General features: G+C 42.7%; 2 protein-coding genes across 2 annotated transcripts in view; one reads left to right on the forward strand and one right to left on the reverse strand.

Moving 5' to 3' along the window:
- LOC106594525 (voltage-dependent calcium channel gamma-2 subunit) overlaps positions 1-448 on the reverse strand; it is an 89,478-nt gene extending 89,030 nt beyond the window's left edge. Inside the window, exon 1 of the mRNA XM_082969376.1 lies at positions 84-448. Coding sequence (XP_082825502.1) covers positions 84-309 — 226 coding nt within the window. The 5' untranslated portion in view covers positions 310-448. The remainder of the gene's footprint in view (positions 1-83) is intronic.
- A 13,968-nt stretch (positions 449-14,416) lies between these two features.
- On the forward strand, positions 14,417-21,324 carry LOC106590817 (amine sulfotransferase). The gene is given in 8 exon segments (XM_014181987.3): positions 14,417-14,651; positions 15,490-15,560; positions 15,562-15,696; positions 15,869-15,995; positions 19,462-19,556; positions 19,874-19,962; positions 20,107-20,198; positions 20,750-21,324. Coding segments are annotated over 8 exon segments (975 nt in total). The 5' UTR covers positions 14,417-14,464; the 3' UTR covers positions 20,929-21,324.
- The last annotated feature ends 4,709 nt before the right edge of the window (positions 21,325-26,033 follow it).

Genomic DNA, 26,033 nt, shown 5'->3' on the forward strand with positions numbered 1-26,033 from the left:
ACTGAAGAGGCCTACAATTACTGACCCAGTGTTTACAGGAACTGATCCTAGACCAGGCCTCAGCCTCTTGATCTTGATCTTACCTTCCAGGCAGCAGGTCCTCCACAGGCCGGAGTGTGTCATCACCTCCTCGTTCTTCTTCACGGTCTCGTTCTCGTTGTTGCTCTTGGATTTGCACGTCCCTCGGGAGTACAACCAGTAATCCGTCCCCACGGCGATGGTCATGAGGCTGAAGGCGGCGAACGCGCCGACCGTGGTCAGCAGCATCTGAACTCCGCGGTCAAACACGCCCATGTTGCCGCATTCCATGAAAGGGGAACCCCCTTTCCTCTTGACGAACAGGAAGTAAATGTTGGTCAGCTTGTGAGACCACGTGGTGGAGGCAGAGGCGGGAAATGGGCCCTGGTGGTGGGGGGGGTGGTTTCCACGGGCCCGAGGTGGGGGGGTGTCGGGGGGGGAGGCAGGGGAGCTCGGGGGGAATCGTATGGTTGGTTTTCGGGCGGGGGAACTGACACAGGTGAGAAATGAGGTGATGGAAGGAAGTTGGTGTGTGTTTGGGCCCTCTAAGGACGAACGTGATAGGCCAAGCAGCCTCTATGAACAAACGTGATCGGCCTAGCAGCCTCTACAAACAAATGTGATAGGCCAGCCAAACAGCAGAGGCCTACTGGTTTGGAGTAGGGCTACAGACCCTAACCAGAGTAGGTGGAAAGCTACCAACTACCTGCTGAAAACAGCTAGCCTACAAGTAGCATTGACATTTGTCCTCTCTGTCCTCTCACTAGTGATGTCACACGTGTTACACGACTTCTATCTGGAAAGTGTGCAATAAGGGGCATGTGTAGGGGAACGGTCCAGCACAGCACCCACTCACACAAACACTCACACACGTACTCACACTCTCTCACACACACTCACACACGTTCTCACACACACTCACACACAGGGAGTTTAGATTGAACGGCCAATGGGATTAGGAGGAGGCTGGGGGTTAGGTCTAATGGTAGACCCTACTGATTTCCTAAACCCTCTGATCCACAATCTAAAAAGGCTTCCGACCAATTAGAATAGGCCTACTGAAAATCTACTGACAATTTTCTGACAACGTTATTCTAACCTGCCTGGTCAAATTCACATGGAATCATGGAGTCTTGTCAAGCATCTTGCCTGTCTGTCTTTGGCCTATTATTCTATTCGGCAAAGAGAGGAGAACAGGGAGAGAGAGAGAGAGAGAGAGAGAGACGGGGTTGGGGACTTGAAGGTAGAGAGGGACACTGAGAGGAAATGAAACAATGAACAACAATTTAAATGAACGCATTCAAATGGTGCCCCAAAACCAACATAACGAAATACTCGGCAGGGGCAGACATGATGGCTTGCCTTAGATCAAATCAAATAAACAACCATCGGGGGAAACGAGGGAGAAGAATCGAATTCAAGCCCCGAATCCAAATGAATAAATATAATCAAGTCACAACGCAAAACCCCAGCGCCCTTAAAAACGTAGTAGCTTAGTCGTGGAATAAAATCAACAAGATCAGCACCGCTATAGGTTTCCTTTTTCCTAAAATTCTGGTCCCCAGTTTCCATATGTAGGATCGAGAATGCGGAAGGTTATCAACGAAAATGGAGCTGTGTTAGAAGGGGGAGAGGTACCGATGCAGAACCTTGGAGCTCTGTGGAGAGAGGGCGCATCCAGCCATCCAAGCCGACCATTACTCGTCATAGAGCCGGGTAGAGGGAGAGGATGTGGCGGGGGCGCCGGAGGCGTTGGTGCTGCTGGAGCCTCTCTGGTAGACCAACGAGACTGCTGTTGCTGCTCCGGTATCCAAATGATCCTCGGTGGTTATATCACAGGCAGACCCGGAGCCGATCCCGAACCGCATACACCGTCCGCGCGCCATGTAAAAAGCGAAAAGATAAAAATAAATGAAAAGGTCAAAATGCAGGCTAGTCCACGACGCAGGCAGGAGAAGATCAGGCTAAAATAAATAACATTATGCCTTGATGGTGGTATGTTTTCCCCTCGTCAGTTTCCACCTCCCCGTTTGGTTTTTCTTGCAGCCTGAGAGGGAAGTGGAGCCGAGAGAGAGGGGGGGGGGGGGGGGGGGGTTAGAAGCGGCATATGAAAAAAAAATCGACACAACCAGAGAGGAGGTCCACGGGTCCACGCACATCACACACTATATGCCAAAGCAGTATAGCACGGATGGGTTTTTTTCTGGTCTGGGGGGGGGGGTCCAGATTTGAAGTCAAACCGTTATATTAGTATTCCCTTTGTATGTTTAGAATACATGCACATTTGATTCCATCTCCTTTATTTATTTTTATTGTCTTATGAGTTTTGACGAGGGGCGATGCGTCTTGCCGGTGTGTGTTGCCACCGATTCCCCTCTCGTTGGGGGGAATTGTTTTTCTTCACACGGTCTCCAATGAAAAGCGCCACCGAAATGTGCGCTTGTTGCTGGAAAGAGTTGAACGATTTTCATTTCGGGAGGGAGGCCGGGGGGGGGGGGGGAGTGGCGGTGGAGGGCTTGGAGGAGGATGCCCGGTTTTGCCGTGGATAAGAGTGTGAGAAGACGGGAATGAAAGAGAACCGGTTGGTTGAGTGGGTTAAAGTGCTCGGCATGCCGTTTATTTATATATTTGTCGTGATGACGGGGATTTGTGAGTGTTTGTTGTTGTGAGACTATGTGTTGTGTATGGAGGGGAGGAAAGGGAGGGGGAACCATGTATTTAGTGTTTTCTGATGTAGGTTACAGTTTGTCATAGCTACACTCACTCAGCCCTAATAATGTGATTGCATTGACATGTCTTAATATAAACGTGTGTGTGTGCCTATGCAATTTAGGCCGACAATATTCTTGTCGCATACTAGTGTTGAATATTTGTAGGTCTATACCTGCTTATAATTGTGTTTTTATGTAGCCTACAAATACTTAGCACGTCGGGCCCATATCCCTGCACAATCCGGCATGACAAACCATGCCTTTTCCAGTTATCTCTCCCCCACGCACCGACGCGCTCGAAGCCGATCGCTTCTCCCGGCCACGGCTCTCGTTCTAATATGGTGCTGAAACGGACAGCTCCGCGTCCCCATTCTAACCGCTGTGTTTTGTATTTTACTGCAATTGTCTCCCCCTTGTGATAGGCTGTACCAGAGCCATGGATTTAGAATCATAGAAATATAAATCTATAGAAAGGGTCTGGAACCTCTAACCCTGGCAAGAGTGGTGGGGTCTCTGATCAAAGGTAGTAAACGGGGAATAGGCTGCCATTTGGGACATGGTGTTTTAGAGCACAGGAACAAAAACTCTCAATGTCACTTGTTGATTAATGGGTATTTCGGTGACATTGCAGAGAGAGAGATGCTGATAGAGAGGATGAGGACAGGGAGAGAGAGAGAGAACGAGAGATGAAGACAGATAAAAAAGAGAGAAATGAAAGAGAGGAAATACATAGAGAGAGGGACCAAGAAAGAAGAAATAAAGACAGTGAGAGAGGGGGGAGGGCGAGAGAGACAGAGAGAGGGGGGAGATGGAGAGAGAGACAGACAGAGACAGAGAGAAAGAGAGGGAGAGAGAGAGGGAGACAGAATTAAGGAATGCTTTGAATATGTACAGACTCAGTGACCATAGCCTTGCTATTGAGAAAGGCTGCCGTAGGTAGACATGGCTCTCAAGAGAAGACAGGCTATGTGCACACTGCCCACAAAATGAGGTGGAAACTGAGCGGCACTTCCTAACCTCCTGCCAAATGTATGACCATATTAGAGACACATATTTTCCTCAGATTACACAGACCCACAAAGAATTAGAAAACAAATCCAATTTTAATAAACTCCCATGTCTATTGGGGGAAATACCACAGTGTGCAATCACAGCAGCAAGATCTGTGACCTGTTGCCACAAGAAAAGGGCAACCAGTGAAGAACAAACACCATTTTAAATACAACCTATATTTATGTTTATTTATTTTCCCATTTGTACTTTAACTATTTGCACATCATTACAACACTGTATAGACATAATATGACATTTGAAATGTCTCTATTCCTTTGGAACCTTTGTGAGTGTAATGTTTACTGTTCATTTTTTATTGTTTATTTCACTTTTGTTTATTATCTATTTTACTTGCTTTGGCAATATAAACATATGTTTCCCATGCCAATAAAGCCCCTTAAATTAAATTGAAATTGAAATGAAAAATTGAATTGACAGAGTGAGAGACACAGAGAGAAATAAAGAGAAGGAGAGAGGGAGATAGGGAGAGAAAGGCAGAGAGAGAGAGAGACGGGGGAGAGAGAGGGAGGGAGACAGGTTAAAGAGAGATGAAAGAGTTGAGTTTTTGGAGATACAGGAGGAGACACATTATGACACAACAGACTGTGCTGCTGGGAGACAATGTCAATGACCTGCAGAGACTCAGTTAATGCTGTCTCTTACTTGTGTGTGTGTGTTTTGGCACTGCCCTGGAGAAAGGCAGCTGGGCATGGTCCTCTCTGTTTGTCTCTGTTTGTCCAACTCACTGATAACAGTCAGATCACACAGAGTATTAGACAGATTACAGCAGCTTTACAGATACATGAGCAAACCCACTGCTGGCTTACACCAACTCTCTCTCTCTCTCTCTCTCTCTCTCTCTCTCTCTCTCTCTCTCTCTCTCTCGTGTGTGTGTGTCTGTGTGTGTGCGTGTGTGCACTCTCTCTCTCTCTGTCTTTCTCTCTCTCTGTCTCTGCTATCCTATCCCCTCGCCCTCTATCGCTTGCGATCTCTCTCTTTCTCACTCTTTCTCTCCGTGCCTCAGGGTGTCTCTCTCCCTGTGTTACTGCAGGATACCGAACCATGTGGATAAATTTGTTACCTACCGACCTGCTGAAAACTGCCCTACTACTGAAGTACCTCCTCTCCTCCTTCTCTCCTGTCCTCTTCCTCTTCTCTCCCTGACTGCAACAAGCAATAGAGAGAGAGAGAGAGAGAGAGAGAGAGAGAGAGAGAGAGAGAGAGAGAGAGAGAGAGAGAATTTGAATGTCCCATAACTGTGACATTGGTGTGACTTAAAGTGGAAGTTTGGGATTTTACAACTTGACGCTAGATGGTTACTCACTAGGGTTGCAAAGCTAAATGACAGAGTTAGACGGGGAGAGAGAAAGAAGAGGGGGTTCAACCACTGCTACAGAGTAATACTAAAATAAAAAGAGAAATAAAAGGTTGACTGAGTTAATAGAGCGATAAAGAGGGAAGCTTGTTAATTGCTTGTTAATTCTCTGCCTGGGACCCCCGCTGATATGGAGGTGGACACTCTCTCTCTCTTTTCCTCTTGTCTTCCTCCGCCTTTCTTTTCTCTCTCTGGTGTAAAGGCTATCCCACAGCGGCCTCCATCTCCTCCGCCCCCCTTCCGTCCCAAATGGCACCCTATTCCCTACATAGTGCCCTACCTTGGTCAAAAGAAGTGCACCATGTTGGGAATCGGGTGCTATTTGGGAACCAAGCCTTAGAGTACCGATGTTAATGGGGGCAAAGGGAGGTAGAGAGGATAGGGCAGTGAAAATCTTTCTCTCTCTCTGTCTGTCTCACTTTGCATTTTGAGCAGTGAGTCAGGGGAAACTTGGTTGCGCTTGGGGCTTTATTTCTTTCTCTCTCTCTCTCTAGCTTGTTTCTTCCTCTTCCTCTTTACTTTCTTCCTCTTCCTCTCTACTCCTGCTCTATCTGTGTCTCCTTCCCTCTCTTCTTCTCTCTGTGCATGTGTTTCCAAGGACATCTTTATAAATAAACTTCCTCTCCTCCTCTGTAGGGATGGCTGGTATTCACAGCACAGCCCTAGCTGCAGCCCTGACACACTTCTCCAAGCACAGTGGCCCACATTCAGCCTGCCCCAGGGCCTATGTCACCGATATGACAGGCTAATGTCATGATAAGTCACTTCTTTGTCATGATACGTCTCCAAGCACTGTGGCCCACATGCAGCCTGCCCCAGGTCTTATGTCACCGATATGACAGGCTAATGTCATGATAAGTCACTTCTTTGTCATGATACGTCTCCAAGCACAGCGGCCCACATTCAGCCTGCCCCAGGGCCTATGTCACCGATATGACAGGCTAATGTCATGATAAGTCACTTCTTTGTCATGATACGTCTCCAAGCACAGCGGCCCACATTCAGCCTGCCCCAGGTCCTATGTCACCGATATGACAGGCTAATGTCATGATAAGTCACTTCTTTGTCATGATACGTCTCCAAGCACAGTGGCCCACATTCAGCCTGCCCCAGGTCCTATGTCACCGATATGACAGGCTAATGTTATGATAAGTCACTTCTTTGTCATGATACGTCTCCAAGCACAGTGGCCCACATTCAGCCTGCCTCAGGTCCTATGTCAGACTAATGTCAGGCTAATGTTATGATAAGTCACTTATATGTCATGAAACGTGTCAAAGCACAGTGGTCCATCACTCCCTTTGAAGGGTATATTACTGGAAAATGTCCAAGTTTATCAGTAAACTACCAGAATTGTGGTATCTTTCAATGGTGTGTGGTGGCTAATTTCTGCATTACCAAATGAGGAGAGTTACCAACTTCACACACCAGTCAGAGTTATACTTAAACTACATCTTTAATGATAAGAGCTTTGCAAATGTCACGTCCTGACCAGCAGAGGGAGCAATTGTATTCGTTTTGGTCAGGACGTGGCAGGGTTTTTGTGTGTTAAGTGTTGTGTTGGTGATTGGACTCCCAATTGAAGGCAGGTGTGTTGAGTTGCCTTTGATTGGGAGTCCTATATAGTAGTGTGTGTTTTTCTTTGGGGTTGTGGGTAGTTGTTTTTGCACTGCGTTTTGTGAGCCTGCAAAACTGTTCCTGTTGTCGTGAGTACTGTTTATTGTTTTCCCTGTGGATGCTTTGCGTGTTTTCATTAAAAGAATATGAGTATCCACATACCCGCTGCGATTTGGTCTATTCAACACAGCTACACCTGTGACAGCAAAAGCACTTGACTTTCAATGATGTGCCATTGAAAGTGACAACACAAAAGTACAAAGATCTTTTATAGCCAAGATACACCCCTCTCAACGTACATGACGAACCACAGATCTTAGAAACAGTTCACAAAGGGACTTTATATTTGAGAAATGAGTATCCCTTAACCAGATAACATTCGCTATAAATTATCGTTCAGTTTGGTCCCTATGACGAGGTTCTAATCTCATTCCTGGTACTTCATAGTACAAAAACACCAACTCATCCAATGGCATATATCAATTGTCAACTCTAGATAGTCCCATCTCAAGTAAACCCCCTCTTGATCCCACTCCTGGACAAGCTCACTGAGGGGAGGGACTTGCGCACAGACATTGTGGAGACAAATAATTGGTTCCCCATTAATCACGCCATCCCTTCACATGGTTTAAGAATAGGTAAAGACACATTCACATATGAAGACAATGTTCCATTCTGTCCTCTTCCCTTTCTGATATTCTGCATAGCACCAGGGATATGTGGTGAAAGACAAGCCTGACCTCTCCCCTCTCTGGGCCCAAGGTGACTGAGCCCCAGCTAAGGGAAAAGTGCCACTGCCAACACCAGAGTCAAAAGGGATACATTCTAATGACAAGTATCTCACATAAGCATATTATGCAAATAAAACATCTTAATTGTCTATGCTACCCAACTAATTCTGATTCATCCACCACAGGTGTTATTTTTTTTTATCAGATGACATCTTGACATCAAATTATCTCTGGCCCCCTGTCTGGCCTTAAAATATCTAAAATAATCAAATAAGATGAATTTAAAATAAAAAATTGAATGACAAAGCTGTAAAACATGATCTTAAATACAACCATCAACTAAGTGACTACCATTGGTGTTTAATATGAGGGTTTTAGCATTACATATAATTCATTTTTTATTTTTTTTACACTCTTGTATTATTTGACTATGTCTTTGTTGTAAATGTGTTGTTGTCAAACTGGTGGCAGTTTTTTAAAAAGTCAACAGTTGGAAGAGTTGCAGAGTTAATTGAAAATAATGCCATTGTTGATTAAGTGCTTTTTCCATTAACTAGGCTATTTTCTCTTGAACAATATGGTCTATCCATTAGAAACTTATGGACAATATGGGCACAGATATAAAACATGTATACTATATATTAATTTTTTTTTTTAATGTTATTTGAGAATAAATTACCAAAGTTACCATATATTAACAATTATTTAGCCAAATGAATTACCAAGATTCCGGCAACTTTGGTAAATTACTGGTAGCTTTGCAACCCCAGTGAGTAACCATCTAGCGTCAAGTTGTAAAATCCCGAACTTCCACTTTAAGTCACACCAATGTCACAGTTATGGGACATTCAAATTGTCTTCTCTCTCTCTCGCTCTCTCTCTCTCTCTCTCTCTCTTTATCCTTCTCTCTCCCTCCGTCACTCTCGTTAAAGGGCTGGTAGACCCTGATTAGAATGCGGGGGAGTGAGCCACTGCTGAACATTTTTAATATATTGATTACCCCCTTAACAGAGAGAGAAAAAGAGAGAGGGAGAAAGAGAGAGAGAAAGAGAGAGGGAGCGAGAGAGAGAGAGTAAAGAGGGACACTGAGAGGAAATGAAACAATTCATTCAAATGAACACCTTCAAATGGTCCAAACAGTGAGTAGAGGTAAGTAGCCCAATACTATTTGCAACACACACACACACAACACACACTCACGTACACACAATGTGAGGATACTGCAGTGCTCTGTCCAGGCCTATATGAACTCCTCATATGAACATCACAAGTGTCGGGGCTCCATGGTCACCATGGTAACAGGTTCAGGGGGGCAGTGACATGGTGTGTGTGTTTGACTGTGAGTGCGTATATATGTGTGCTATGACTGCGTGCACGAATGTGTGTGCGACTGTGTGTGGTGTGTGTGTGTGTCTGCATGCAATGTGTGTGTGGTTGTGTGTGTTTGTGCTGCTGCCCTGTCCAGCTGTGGTAAAGAGAAAGAGACAGAGCGAGAGAGAGAGAGAGCGAGAGAGAGAGAGAGAGAGAGAGAGCAGGTTGGGACCACGGGATGGGATGCCAACAAGAGGGGTCCACAGAAAAACATACTAATGTGCTGACTGCTCAGTTTCCATGGGAACGGCCCCTCCCCCTTCTACCTCCCTCCCTCCCTCCCTCCCTCCCTCCCTCCCTCCCTCCCTCCCTCCTCATTGCACTTGTTAAAGCATGATGAGCCTTGCTCATACATCTCACCTTGTCTTAATAATGTCTGTCTGTGTATTCCTGGGAGTGCTCACACATTGTTGTCTTTATTTTTCAGTTGTGTTTATGCAATCATCTGACATCACAGTTCTGTGTGTGTGTGGACCCTCCCTCCCCTCACCCTCCGTCCGTCACCTCCCTTCCCCTTCCCTCCCTCCCCTCACCCTCCCTCCGTCCCTTCACCCTCCCTCCCTCCCCTCACACTCCCTCCGTCCCTCCACCCTCCCTCCCCCTGCACACTGAACTACTGGAAATGCACCTTTTAAAGACATTCTCAGAGATCCATCCAGGATAAACACTGCGAATGTCAGGTTATGTCAATTACCCTTAAAAAGCACCCGTGGCATCTCAATGCGTTAGTCGGTCAATGCGTTTCCTCGGTCATTGAATCATGGCCTGTGGTTCTGTGGTTTCATCCACATCCTCCGCTAAAACATGGGGTCACACTGCGGCCCTATGGACGTTCAGTTAAACTGCAACACAAAACTTGAAAATGACATTTCCATAAGAAAATGTGTGTGCTTGCCAGTCTTGAAGTATTTCTGGTTGTGAAATAGTAGAAGTAGTGGTAGTGACTGCAGTAGAACATATTGTAGTAGTAATGGTAGTAATATGGTTGTTATAGGTGTCATCACGTGGCCCTTTCTGGGGGTAGATCGTGGCTTCCCCCTCTCTCACTCTCTCCAACTCCCAGGTTCTGTTATCTCAGGTCGTAAATTCCTGGTGGAGACTCTCTCCCCCTTTTCATGCAGAGAGAGAGACCACAGAGAGTTTGCATGGCCGAACTCCTAAATCCCCAAAATGGGAAAATGAAACTATATGTCCACTTGTGAGAATGTGGGACGGGTCCGTGGACCCTTAAGGGACAGTTATGTTGAATGTGTTTCATTTGGTGACCTCACGAAGGACAGGAAACACACATATCTCTGAATTGGTACATTTCTCAATTATGGTGTTTGCATCTAATTCTTGTTTAAAATGAATGAGTAAAGATGAAACTATTTGTGAAATGATGTAATGTGATGTTAACCTTTAATTTGAGAGAAAATTGTATTCCCTGTAAAGTTTAACTAGTCAGTGGGCACATCCCCGTGAGCACAGACATGATCTGGCGTCATGGAACTGCCCTTTTCTATTGTTATGAATAAAACTCCCTCCTGAGGAAATCCTCTTCAGACCACGCATACCTCAGTGTAAGCTGAGGTGGCACAGGTTTGAGTACGAAGACTAAGCAAACCCACAGCGGGAGTTGTGATTGCGAATAGTTGAGTACCAAAACTAGAAGACTACGCAGCTTGGAGCATTGGCTACAAAGCTGGAAATGGTTCAACTCTGAGACTATCGATCCCTACAGAATAAGAGCAAATCTTAGACACTAATTGCTAGTCTGCAGCTAGAAATTATGTAAACCTGGGATGCGAATACCGACAACCGCCGAAACATCTACTCTAAGAACAATGGACGCCGGTTACAACAGTCGCTATCAGGAGCCACTGATAGAGCAACCACCATGAGTAACCAGAGACTCTCTGATGAACTGACTCTCCCGCAGACGGACCGACGATTCCAACAGAGAAGACAACAAAGACACATGGGCGTAAATATATTGATTGCAATTATTCCCGAATGAGCGAGCGTTCATGTGCAAAGGGTTAGCATTTTTTAATATAATTATCCACTGTGTGTAGTGATCCATTTTGTCTTTCCCGCTCTTTCTCAGTCAACACCCCCTTCCCTTTGTCTACCAAGCCGTCATATCGGTTTAGCCCACTAGGGAATCTTCCCTATCATTGTTAGTAACCTATATCTACTGTTTGTTTGTTTATGCATTTCTGTGATTATATAGTTAGTTAGTAAATAAATGATTAAGCCAATTGGTGTATGGGTGATTTATAGTAAAGGCTGGGTTCGTGCAGATAACCAACAATTTATAACGTTCAGATGAGACTGATGTAAGGTAAAGAATAATTCATTAATAGAAGACTAATTGAGTTATATTAAGAAAATTATAACTTTGTAATCTGAAGATTTTCCGTGGTGCCCCGACTTCCTAGTTAAGTATATTTACATGATTAGTTTAATCATGTAATAATAATTACAGAGAATTGATTTGATAAAATAACAGTCTTCACATTTAATGATGCCAAAGACACGACATAAGCTATGGGTTGGTTATAGTGACCTATTTTGGGGTGGTTTGTAGGTGGGGAGTTAGTATAGTGGATTATAGTGGGCTAGTATAGAGTGCTAGAGTGAGTACTACAGCATCTTAAACCATATAATCTGTTTTTAAGCTCTCTGTTGGCGGGAATATAAAAGCTATAATGTGTGTTATGAAGCTTTTGGAGGTAGAAAAAAATGATCCAATGACGCTTTGGTGGATACAGTGAAGGCTGGATGAGTAGCTCAGGTAGATAGTAGCCTGTGGACAAAGGAATATGTTGCTAGTTGCATTACAGGTTTAATAGCTTCAAGCAAGAACATATTCTCAACCAGGTACTGTGTGGAGATTGCTTTACCAGTTCTACAGCTTCAGGCAAGAACATATTCTCAACCAGGTACTGTGTGGAGATTGCTTTACCAGTTCTACAGCTTCAGGCAAGAACATATTCTCAACCAGGTACTGTGTGGAGATTGCTTTACCAGTTCTACAGCTTCAGGCAAGAACATATTCTTGACCAGGTACTGTGTGGAGATTGCTTTACCAGTTCTACAGCTTCAGGCAAGAACACGTTCTAGGCCAGGGATGGAGATTTAGTTCGTTTACTTCAGATACATCTTACTGGATTATAAATCAACTAAAACGTTGTTATAATTCAGTAAGAACACGACTGTAATTTGACATTTGTTTGTCTTACTGCACAGCAAGCACATTGATAACTAGAAAATGACGGAAAGGTCTGTGCTTGCAAGTGGTCTTGAAGTATTCATCGTAGTGGTAATGACAGCAGTAGTAGTGGTTTTAGTAGTAATGCAGTAATAGGGATGTCACAGGCTATGGGTCAGTTCAAGTCAGGTAGTAATGCTTTTAGTAGTTATGCAGTAATAGGGATGTCATAGGCTATGGGTCAGTTCAAGTGAGTTATTTTGGGGTTGTTTGTAGGTGTGGAGTTATTATAACTCGACTTCGTCTCGGGCCTAACAACACCCGTGCCAATATATCCTTAAAACAGCGTCTTCTCTGGCGTTATCACTTAACACCCGTTGGGCCTCTGGGTTTGAAAACACTGCGCTTGTAGTGTGAAAAATATAAAAAGTAAAAATATATATTTTCAAGCAACCTGAAGACAGTCAGCCTGTGCTTTTTTTAAAGTTGTTTTGGTGTTGGTAGCTAAGGGATCAAGAGCAGTGGCATATCCAAATATTTCCCGTTGAAGCTGATGGAGCTTTTATATTTCAAAAAGTATAAATGGTATCAAAAAGCTGTATACAAGCAACCTATTTCAGAGGGGTCTGCCCATTTTAAAGTTTGAATGGCGTTTCTACATTAAACAGTTGAAGACAAGTTACAGGGGACATTTTTACCATTTAAGTCTATGGCCATTGAAATGCATTGGGATTTATGCAAGTAGTATAAAAGTATAAGTAGTAACGATGGGCACCAATATCGACATTGTTTGATATGAGTAAGGCATATCGTGATATCAGTTTATCCTTGCTCTTAACCTACACTACTCTGTCAAATCGAATACATGTTCCTGCATGAACAAAATCCTCATAATCCGCATAAATCCGCATAATTAACAGCCTGCTGATGAGCCATCAATGGACTTACCATTGTATTCAAACTGGTTGGGTAGGTTAGGCTTCCAGAACATTCACACATGCCTCTGTCACATACACTACCATTCAAAAGTTTGGGGTCACTTAGAAATATCCTTGTTTTTGAAGGAAAAGCAGATTTTTTGTCCATTAAAATAACATCAAATTGATCAGAAATACAGTGTAGACATTGTTAGTGTTGTAAATGACTATTGTACCTGGAAACGGCTGATTTTTTAATGGAATATCTACATAGGCGTACAGAGACCCATTATCAGCAACCATCACTCCTGTGTTCCAATGGCACGTTGTGTTAGCTAATCCACGTTTATCATTTTAAAAGGCTAATTGATCATTTAGAAAGCCCTTTTGCAATTATGTTAATGGGGCTGAAAACCTCTTCACTGTTGACATTCAAAATCTGCCGTTTTCAGCTACAATAGCATTTCCAACATTAACAATGTCTACACTGTATTTCTGATCGATCTGATGTTATTTTAATGGACAAAAAAATCTGCTTTTATTTCAAAATACAAGGACATTTCTAAGTGACCCCAAACTTTTGAACGGTAGTGCATACTCCCTCTCCGGCCTCTAGGTCATCAGGCTGCTGATTATCCCGCACACCTGTCACCATCGTCTCGCACACCTGTCACCATCGTCTCGCACACCTGCGCCTCATGACACTCACCTGGACTCCATCACCTCCTTGATTATCTTCTTTATGTCTGTCACTCCCCTTGGTTCTTTCCTCAGATGTTAATGACTCTGTTTTCATGTCGGAGCGTTGTTTGTGTTACGTGTTTATTGTTTCATTCATTTATTAAAACACTCACTCCCTGAACTTGCTTCCCGACTCTCAGCTCACTCGTTCCAGCCTCAGTGGACAATCAGAAAGAGGTTGTCTGGAATTCAGAAAGCTGTGGAAGTAAAGTCCACACGGTATCAGCAATATCATTCATTCAAACAGATATCATATCGATATCGGTTTGAAAAATGCAACTGGTATAGATTGTCCATATCGCCGCCCATCACCAATAAGTAGTTTCTAAACGTTGCAGAGGGGTTCAGTCCCAGGGTCCTTAGCTTAGTGATGAGCTTTGAGGGCACTATGGTGTTGAACGCTGAGCTGTAGTCAATGAACAGAATTCTCACGTAGGTGTTCCTTTTGTCCAAGCAATGAAAGCAATGTCCTCAGGCCATGTTTCTGGTATTACTGGTATTATTAGGTTGGTGGATGGTGATTGATTGAATTAATGCGCCAATTTGACAGATGCACACTTTCAGAAAGCATTTAATAGGCACAGACAGATTTGTAAACATCCTTCTACCCCTCCTCTCTTCTTCCCCTCCTCTTTTCTCCTCCTCCTCCAACCTGAAGAGTAGAAAGACCTGGATATAACAGATACCTTTCAGTTCAACCGCTCTCATTCCTCACCATTGTCTGGCCAACTGTCATGTTTCACTCTCCAGACCACACCTCTCCCCCATCAGTGGAAGGGCTGGACCTGTTGAGTCCCTACCTGTTCACACACAGGGGGTACAACTTTACCGTGGGGGAGACCGACCCCCAGTACATCGACTCCCTCCAGAGCTTTGAGATTCAAGAAACGGACATTTTCCTCGTCTCCTACCCCAAATCAGGTGAGTTTGTGTTTGTGTGTGTGTGTGTGTGTGTGTGTGGTAAAAATGATAAGAAAAACAATAGAGAGATTCACCAGCCTAAGCTTTTGCCACACATTTTTAGGTACGGACCGGTTACATGTACAGTAATAAATTAAACACCTCCCAAATGAAAATGTCATCTGTTACGGAGATTTATATCTTGTAAAATGACAGGGGGAACTTGTTCATTTGAATTCCATGTATGTTTTATTACTTAAATGTGGAACAAAATTGCATCATTCAAGTCACAAGTGTGTTCCAAAGTTGATGGGTTTATTGATACTCACGCCGCGCTTTGGAAGTCACCCTATGAGTTTTCTCTCAGCATGTGACATTGTTGGTAAGGACATAGTTGGTAAGAGCAAGGGGTTGGTTTGAGATTCACCGATCGCCTAGTGAAAGTCCTCACACCCTTTTCAGAGTTGTCACATTTTGCTCAATTATATTCAAATATAACAACGGATTAACTGGGATTTCCTCCCACTGATCTACTCAACCTTCTCCACACTTTCTAAGTAAAATAAACAATTACAGAATTTTACAAAAATGAGATGGTGGTTATTGTTTTTAATGTTGTTTTACCCTGACTGCACCAATAATGTCCCATTTGGGACAATAAAGATGTGTGTACAATAAACATAACTTTATTTTCCATGAAAGGGCTGCAGCTTCCACGTCAATTATCACATAATACTATATAAACCCCTCAATATAAGACGTAGTGCAATAACTTTCCTCTGTGTGTGTGTGTGTGTGTGTGTGTGTGTGTGTGTGTGTGTGTGTGTGTGTGTGTGTGTGTGTGTGCACGTGTGTGTAGGTACGATATGGACCCAGCAGATCCTGGTCCAGGTGGTGGAGGCGGCCTACCCTGAGAGTAGACCAGAGCTCCACCAACCTGGAGAAGATGCCCTGGCTAGAGTACCCAGACACCCGCCCCGAGCGCCCGCGCCCCGCACCTAGACTTTTCATCTCCCACCTGCCTCCAAACCTCCTGCCCGCCAGCCTGAACACCAAGAGACCCAAGGTACAACCACCAAGCCCAGACATAGAATTACCAGAAAACGGGTAAAGCCCGCCCACTAAAGGGGGGTTGGGATAAAGGAAAAAAGATGACTTCCCAATGTATCTGTGACAAATTACAATAAAGTCATCTTCTTCTTCTCCTCCCCTTCCTCTTCTTCCTCTGTGGTGTTCAGATTGTGTACGTGATGAGAAACCCGAAGGACAATATGGTGTCTTACTACCACTTCTGTTACGTGTGGAGCAAGCTGGAGACACCCAGCAGCTTCCAGGATTTCTTTGACCAGTACCTGACAGGGAAAAGTAAGTTATTGTGACATATTTTCCTTATATGTCATTACGACAGCGTTTTAATTATATTGTTAGCTTCTTATTAACAAACAGTAATTACCCTTCGCCTCCCTACTTGAGATATTATAATGTAACAGTGACATGTTTGAACAAACAGAAACGTTCTAAACTCCTCCTTGTCTCTCTCAGTAACTTCCCACACACAGTCCCTTGTTCGTCCTCCACTGACACGAAGACTTACAGTTATTATACATGTCATCAATATGGTCTTATATAGTGACAGGAATAAGTCGATTTCAAACTGGCACCCAACAGTCCCCTCTTGTTTGAACCGTGACTCCATACTGTTCAACATTACATAAACTGTGAAATTGCTTAGAAATAAAACAGAAAATAGAACATGGTTAGTATAAAAAGAAAACATGATTCATATTTTCACACTTGATTAATATTGTACACCTCAGGCTTAAGGCCCTCTTATCATCGTTATAACCACACCAATCACCCTCGTAATTTCCCCCCATCTTTCATTGTTCCTCCTATATACTACCGATAATTACATTTCAGTTGGAGATGTTCACTTTCTCTTCCTCTTTCGGGTTCCTAAGAGAGTGATAGTAGAAAAGAAAACTAGGAAAGAGAGAGAACACAAGATATTGAAATGATTATTAAATAGTTACACTCGAAGTTTAACAACATGACGATTCCCACTCTCCCTTATCCTGACTTTCCGCTGGGATCCACAACAAATGAAGGCTTATATACCTCCTCCTGCGTGTATCCAGCCTTCCCCCCTCAGGCTGCATGTTTACTGGTGTTCCCACTCCATGTCATCCGCAGTTCTCAATGGATTCTTAGAAATTATTCATTCGTTTTAGAAACTATATGCAGGATGAGTGCTCTCCTCACAGTTGAGGGGCAGCGCTCTGTCTCTCCTTACAGCATTTCCGAGTCATAATTAGAACTATTTATAAATTATCCAACACAAATTTAGAATGACAGTCCCTAGTGCTTCACTTAGTCTTAGTCTATCACTCGAATTTAAGACCATCATCTTAGCACAAACCGACAATTGCAGAATCTAAATTTACAGAAAGGGATAAATATATACAGTATGTACTACTAATGTTAACATAAAGTATTTTAATCTTATATTTCTAGCATTAACTTTTGTCAGTACAGCCCCCGTTTGTCCCTGTTTTACACTTTCATGAGTGGGATGTTAATGCCAGATCGGTATCTCAATGCAATACATTTCCCAGTATGCAGACCCCCACAATTAACCTGATACCCCAAATAAACTATTTTGGGCAACTTTTTGCCGACGTTTACAGACACTGGCCATATTCAACATGTGTTGAGCGTTTGTAAATGCATCAGTTATTCTGCGCTCTGACACACTCAGACGAGAAATCTACTCCGCTCTGAAATCGGAGTAGATAGCCAGAGCGAATTTATGAACGCACCCGAATACGCACGGTGGCGTTCTTCTTGCCACTGAGTCTAAATATTTACGCCAGTACATGACTGGACTGTCTTTTCCTCCATGATTCTGCGTAACTTTACTTGCCGAAGGAGGGTAAAACGGGGTAGTTCGAGTTTACCCTCCACTACCGTGCTACAGTGCCCATCCTATTAATGCACAAACATTTAACAGGGTAATTCTACCCCAATGCAGGTGCTTAACACAATGTGCTACAAATTCTCCTTCATACTCTTAACTCCACTTTATTCTCTCGTGAGACCCCTCCACCTACCTTTCGTCAATAAAGCTATTTCAGAATAAGACAGAATAAAGTTTCTCATCAAAGCGGTTATTTTTTTGCGTGCGAGGAGTCCTGCCAATTTTAACCTCTTACTTTTTAGAATCCATTCCCCTGGCATTTCACATAGATTATCCAAACCCAAAATCGGTTCTATCCCAGCTACCATAAAGAATGAGCCCGGTATGATTACTGGCTGGACCTATTGTCAATGGCATGGGTTTTAGTTGCATAACTTTTGATTCTGTCCTTGTTACTCAACACTGAACTTAATGCACTTTTTTTTTGTCTTACGTTTTGTCAATTTGAGCAACAGCACAGAGGCCAAATACCCCTATGCTTTACCCCAACTCCGGTCGCGTTCAGGAGTGCTTGCTGTTGCCCACTAGTCAGTGAAGAAAACATCTGCACAGTAGCACTTACTGTACCCCGGAATGAGTCGTCTCAGAGGGCTCGGGTACCGTCTGTATGCACTGTAATTGAGAATGGAGGTTGCGCGCTTCCCCGCCAGTCCGTTTTTGAATGATGCCAGGTAGGCTACTTCGGTTTCATAGCAGCGCTGTGCTTATTTAATATGAGAAGCTGAGAAATAAATACAAGAACACTTATTTCACTCCAAGCATCAACCACTGTTTGAGGACCATGCTCTCGCTGCCATACAGGTGATGTTCCGCCCAAACTCTGTATGCAACGGGCTCTTCAACCCTGTTCCTGCAGCTACCCAGTGCTTCATTTGGGAAACCAAGTGAAATCTGTTCAGGAACATCGATATAAACATGTTTTCGCAGTGAAACATATTTCACTAAACAGTTGACAACCCCTCTGAGCGCTCCAGAATGTAATAAAGCAGAGAGAGGAGGAAATGGAAACGCATGTGGTGAGATATAATGTATAGCTAAATCGCCTAGGACAATACATTCTCTCCCAGACTTGTGGATAGACATTTTGGAGTGGAGCATAAAGTTAAACATACAAACCAGTACGTATAATAATACAACACACACTCAAAGGCGGTTACTCAAATTTGTTTGATTTTGGATTACAGGCAATTGTGTACCAGACATCATAAATCAAGAGCCCAGGGTTGAACCCTTCCGCCCCCCTTCACAGAGGTTTCTTCACACTTCATCTGTTGACTTACCTTGAGACATATTCCTCACTCCTCCCTAGTTCCATAGGCGCCTGCCTATTCAGAGACTTTCCCTTCCCCTCCCTTCTTTATCTATTATATAATAACAATGCCATGTTTAAACAGATTGAACTAACAATGCCATGGTTAAACAGAGACAAACTCCTCCTTGTCTCTCTCAGTAACTTTCCATGCACAGTTCCTTGTTCACGCTCCACTGACACCCTAAACACATACAGTTATCATACATGTAGCGTAATCAATATGTTCTTATATAGTGACAGGAATAAGTCGATTTCAAATTGGAACCCAACAAAACATGTCACATAGCAGTACCTGACAGGGAAAAGTAAGGTGGAAACGGGTTGCAGGACTGTGTGCTGTCAAGTGCACAGTGTAACATCGGCTGCTCCTTTCTCTGTACACTTTTGTAACTTTTACATCGTTGATATGTGCATAAACAAGAATATGCTTTGTACGCATGATCTCTTTTTGTATATGTTTTTTGGGGGGGATAAAAGTCAGCCACTGTTAAAGATGTTTTAAGTCCTGTCCAATAGCGTGTGTGTCTGTGTGTTGTTGACAGTGGTGGGAGGATCGTGGTTTGATCACATCCGTGAGTGGTACACCAAGAGAGAGCAGTATGACATTCTCTTTGTCAAGTACGAGGACATGATCGAGGTACAGTAAAAGGGTTTTTCTGCATCTCAAATGGAATCCAGGGCCCCCTTGTCAACAGTAGTGCATTAAGTAGGGAATAGGGGGCTATTTGGGAAGCAGACTCAAGCAGTCTGTCTGCTTCCTTGTCGGTCTGTTTCTCTCTCTCTCTGAGAAACACTTTTATGCTGTATGACAGACAGGGCAACTACCTAATGTCTGCCCCTCTCTCTCTCTCTTCACCCCTCCCTCTCCCTCTCTCTCTCTCTCCCGCCCCTCTCTCTCTCTCTCTCTCTCTCTCTCCCTCCCCTCTCTCTCTCTCTCCCTCCCCTCTCTCTCAGGACCTGAGGTCAGTGGTGGTGGATATCTGTGATTTCCTTGGGAAGGACCTGACCCCCTCAGCCATTGACCACATTGTTGAGAAGGCCAGGTTGGAACCTGTTGTTTATGTGCTCTATCCTGTCTTTTTGACTGTATATTGCGTATGCTGCAAAATGAACAGCCTCAATGAGGACTAATCTAATATGATCTGTCTGATTATTCAGGATTGATTGATTGATTGATTGATTGACAGGTTCAAGAACATGAAAAAGGATCCAAAAGCCAACTATGAATTTCTGCCCAAAGACGTGCTCGTTCTAGAGAAAGGACACTTCCTACGGAAAGGTACACACACACGCACGCACACACACATGAGCAAACATACATACGCACACACACATGAATAAACACACATATGCACACATACATACACACACACAAATAGTTACAGTAGGAGTGCTGATAAAGGATCAGTTTTCCCTTTTAGATCATAATTGATAAGACGATATGGACAGGTGGGCCCTGATCCTAGATCAGCACTCCTACTGTGAGAGGCTTTATAAATACGGACCCTGATACTAGATCAGCACTTCTACTGTGAGAGGCTTTATAATTACGGGCCCTGATCCTAGATCAGCACTCATTTTGTGAGAGGATTTATAAATATGGGGCCTGATCCTCGATCAGCACTTGTTTTGTATTGATTTGGCTCATCTGAATATATGTGTGTGTGTGTGTGTGTGTGTGTGTGCGCGATGTGCATCTGCGTGTGCATGTGCGTCCGTCTGTATGTCCACGTGTGTGTGCGTGTGCGTGCGTGTGCGTGCGTGTGTGTGTGTGTGCGCACGTGCGTGTGTGTGTGCTTGCGTGCGTGTGTGTGCGTGTGTTCTGCACAGGTACCATAGGCGACTGGAAGAACTCGTTGACGGTGGCCCAGAGTGAACACTTTGACCAGGTGTTTGATGAGAAGATGAAGGACCTGCCTCTAAGGTTCACCTGGGACATCAACCAACATCACAGAGCCACCCAAAAACCATCGGTCCCAGAGGTCACCTGTCACTATAGATCTGAATAGAACATGCATGGGTTCCAAATGGCACCCTATTTCCATATACAGTATAATACACTACTTTTAATCAGAGCCATATGGGCCCTGGTCAAAAGAAGTGCACTATATAGGGAATGGGGTGCCATTTGGAAAACAGGCCATTTGTCACTATAGAATTTAATAAAAAATGTGTCACTGTGGAATCTAGTACAAGACTTGTCACTATAGATTTATATAAAACATTTGTCACTATAGAATCTAATAGAACATGTGTCACTATACAATTATATAGAACTTTAATTGAATAATGTCATAATTGAATCGAGTTGAATAGAACTGTACAATTGAATAGAACTGCATAATTGAATAGAACTTAATTGAATATAACTGTATAATTTAATAAAGTTTAATAGAACTGTATAATTGAATCGAGTTGAATAGAACTGTACAATTGAATAAAGTTTAATAGAACTGTATAATTGAATAGTTTAATAGAACTGTATAATTGAATACAGTTTAATAGACCTCTATAATTGAATACAGTTTAATAGACCTCTATAATTGAATACAGTTTAATAGACCTCTATAATTGAATAAAGTTTAATAGAACTCTATAATTGAATAAAGTTTAATAGAACTATATAATTAAATACAGTTTAATAGAACTAAATAAAGTTTAATAGAACTCTATCATTAAATAAAGTTTAATAGAACTCTATAATGGAATACAGTTTAATAGAACTCTAATTGAATAAAACTGTATAATTGAACAGAACTTCATAATTGAATAGTGTTGAATAGAGCTGTATAATGGAATAGAACTGTATAATTGAATAGAACCTCATAATTGAATATAATTTAATAGAACTGTATAATTGAATAGATCTGTATAATTGAATAGAACCTTATAATTGAATAGAACTGTTAAATTGAAAGAACAGTATAATTTAATAGAGTTGAATAAAACTGCAGAATTTAATAGAACTGAAGAATGTAATAGAGTTGAATAGAATTGTTGAATTTAATAGAACAGTAGAATTGAATAGTGTGGAATAGAACTATAGAATTGAATAGAACTGTAGTGTCACGTTCGTCGTAGAAAGGAGACCAAGGCGCAAGCGTGGGTATCATTCTACATCTTTTATTTTACTGTGAAACTTTGCAAGACAAACAAAAAAACAAACCGTGACGACAGAGGTGCAACTACTTAAATATGATCCCCAAGTAGAGACAACGATGACCAGCTGCCTCTAATTGGGAATCATACCAAAACCCCAACATAGAAAAAATAAACTAGAACCAAACAACATAGAACTAAATAAACTGGATAAACCCCCCCAATCATGCCCTGACCTACTCTACCATAGAAAATAAGAGCTCTTCTATGGTCAGGACGTGATATGTAGAGCTGAATACAACAGTATTATTTAATATAGTTCAAAAGAAGTGTAGAATTGAATAAAACTCGAATAGTAAAGTAAACTTCAATAGAGTTGAATAGAACTGTTTAATTGAATAGAGTTGAATATAACTGTACAATTGAATATAATTGTATAATTGAATATAACTCTATAATTGAATACTTTGAGTCAATATTCACATAATAATAAGGAATTCCAACAAATTGGGGTAAACAAAGATTCTTTCTCGTTGACCCCCAGTGTAAAAGAATCAACTTTGTGGTTGATTTTTTGTTATATAGAAATAACAAAAATGATGAAAAGCTGCTGTGTTGTTCAAAGTACAAAAATCTTAAGGAAATGGAGTCTGCGAGAAGAGCCCTGTGTCTTCAGGCTATTCGGAGTGGAAGAGTGGGAAATAGTGGGGACCCAGTGTCTAAGAAGCCTACACGTAGCTATGTGTGTGTGGAAAACATTTCACCACAGGTAAGACATTTCATTTGTTTAGTATAGTCTGTTTAGTAACTTCACTCACTACTTTCACATGTAGAGTCTGTTTGTTCGTGTTGCTGGTCTTGGCTAGCTTAAAGGTCATGAACAGTCAAAATCATGTTTTTCATGAAATTGGATGATATTTGAAGGAAACCAGATCAAAGCATGATGACCAAAGTACGAAAAATGACTGTTGCTTTTATGTACATTCATCAATCTGGATAATAAAGTTACTGGTCCCCTCCTATGTCAATTACTTGGATTCATAATCAAGGGAACAAGGTGATATCACCTTAACTCTTATTTTAATACACCAATGGTAAAATTATTTTCTCTTACCTATTTTTAATAAGTACCGACTTGTAACCAATATCGGAGAAGGCGTTTTTGCAGAGGGGCATGGTTTATATAGCTCTACATGTGTCAAAATGTGACTGTAGGGCAGGGGTTGGAACCAAAATGATTTTCCCATCTATCTTCTGAATCAAGCTTGTAACATCAGTACAGTAGCCTATGCTTTGGAGGAGGGAGGGGCAGGTATCCTAAACACGCACAGATAAAGATTTTCAGACACTGAAATATGTATCTGAGTGACAAAGTGAGGGCTTTGCATAGGCGCTTTGTTGCGATTTGTTGTAGGACAACTTTAAATAACCTTTTAAACAGTATGGATCACTTTCGTTCCAGGTTACGTTTCTGTTCCTTGAAAACTTTTTTATTTTCTGTTTTTTTGGTTCTGTTCCTTGAACCGGTTCCAACCCCTGCTGTAGGATGTCAGCAAATAAAATGTAAAGTTTACGCTATTCATCTATGGCAAAGACACATACACTGAGTGTACAAAACATTTTTTGCCCTCAGATGAGCCTCACTTCATCAGGGCATGGACTCTACAAGGTGTCGAAAGCGTTCCACAGAGATCCTGGCTCATGTTGACTCCAATGCTTTCCACAGTTGTGTCAAGTTGGCTGGATGTCCTTTGGGTGGTAGACCATTCCTGATACACACGGAAACTGTTGAGCATTAAAAACCCAGCAGCATTGCAGTTCTTGACACTCAAACCGGTGCTAAAGTTATTTGCTGTGGCCCCTAAGATCCTCACAAATTTTACAGATGCACAATTGAGAGCATCCTGTCGGGATGTATCACTTCCTGGTACGGTATGGAATCACTGGTCACTTTAATAATGGAACACCAGTCACTTTAATAATGTTTACATACTGCTTGACTAATTTCATATGTAAACTCAGCACTCTCACTCTGACCTCTCACTGTCAACTGCGTTTATTTTCATCAAACTTAACATGTGTAAATATTTGTATGAACATAACAAGATTCAACAACTGAGATATAAACTGAACAAGTTCCACAGACATGTGACTAACATAAATTGAATAATGTGTACTTAAACAAAGAGGGGGTCAAAATCAAAAGTAACAGTCAGTATCTGGTGCAGCATGCCACCAGATGCATTAAGTACTGCAGACATTTCTGGGGGGAATGGCCCTAGCCCTCATCCTCCGATCCAACAGGTTCCAGACGTGCTCAATGGGATTGAGATCCGGGCTCTTTGCTGGCCATGGCAGAACACTGACATACCTGTCTTGCAGGAAATCACGCACAGAACGAGCAGTATGGCTGGTGGCATTGTCATGCTGGAGGGTCATGTCAGGATGAGCCTGCAGGAAGGGTACCACATGAGGGAGGAGGATGTCTTCCCTGTAACGCACAGCGTAGAGATTGCCTGCACTGACAACAAGCTCAGTCCGATGATGCTGTGACACATCGCTTCAGACCATGACGGACCCTCCACCTCCAAATCGATCTCGCTCCAGAGTACAGGTCTCGGTGTAACGCTCATTCCTTCGACGATAAAAGCGAATCCGACCATCACCCCTGGTGAGACAAAACCGCGACTCGTCAGTGAAGAGCACTTTTTGCCAGTCCTGTCTAGTCCAGCAACGGTGGGTTGTTCCCAAAGGCGACGTTGTTGCCGGTGATGTCTGGTGAGGACCTGCCTTACAACAGGCCTACAAGCCCTCAGTCCAGCCTCTCTCAGCCTTTAGCGGACAGTCTGAGCCCTGATGGAGGGATTGTGAGTTTCTGGTGTAACTCGGGCAGTTGTTGTTGCCATCCTGTACCTGTCCCGCAGGTGTGATGTTCAGATGTACCAATCCTGTGCAGGTGTTGTTACATGTTGTCTGCCACTGCGAGGACGATCAGCTGTCCGTCCTGTCTCCCTGTAGCGCTGTCTTAGGCGTCTCACAGTACGGACATTGCAATTTATTGCCCTGGCCACATCTGCAGTCCTCATGCCTCCTTGCAGCATGCCTAAGGCACATTCACGCAGATGAGCAGGGACCCTGGGCATTTTTCTTTTGGTGTTTTTTCAGAGTCAGTACAAAGGCCTCTTTAGTGTCCTAAGTTTTCATAACTGTGACCTCAATTGCCTACTGTCTGTAAGCTGTTTGTGTCTTAACGACCATTCCACAGGTGCATGTTCATTAATTGTTTATGGTTCATTGAACAAGCATGGGAAACAGTGTTTAAACCATTTACAATGAAGATTTGTGAAGTTATTTGTTTTTTTACGAATTATCTTTGAAAGACTGGGTCCTGAAAAAGGGACGTTTCTTGTTTTGCTGAGTTTATATGTGACTGACCAGCTCAAATCGGTCTCATGTAGCAAAATTTGAAATCGTTTTTTTTTTATTTTTACATTGGATAAAAGTAGAGACTCAGAGCTACAACATGGTATATCATACACTGCATTTTTGAGGAACAATGTGAAAGTAATTCTACTTTGAACATTGATAAACTTGTAAACCCACTTTTGAGAAAAGGGCCTTTGAAAGTTTTGGTACGTGCTGGAGAGCTCTCCTTTGTCTACATCAATTCAGCATTGTTCACACCCTCTTAAGCCAGCCACATCCATCTTTTCATATGTGAGGTCAGGTGCTAAACAGTGAGTAGTGTAGTAAAGATCAATACTAAAAGTGGTAGTAGCCTACAATAAGGAACAATTCTAGGTCAACAAAGTGTCCAGATAAAAATATGTTATAAATAGATGACACTTACCCCAGACACACTTGTCCAAATTGATGGGTCATGTGAAAGAAATGCTATAACCCCCAGCCACATCCAGTGGTGGAAGAAGTACTAAATTGTCATACTTGAGTAAAAGTATAAATCATTTCAAATTCCTTATTTTTTTTAACGAATAGCCAGGGCCACACTCCAGCA

Source organism: Salmo salar, chromosome 02 (assembly GCF_965601325.2).
Source record: "Salmo salar chromosome 02, fSalSal1, whole genome shotgun sequence".
In the NCBI taxonomy this organism is placed as follows: domain Eukaryota; kingdom Metazoa; phylum Chordata; class Actinopteri; order Salmoniformes; family Salmonidae; genus Salmo; species Salmo salar.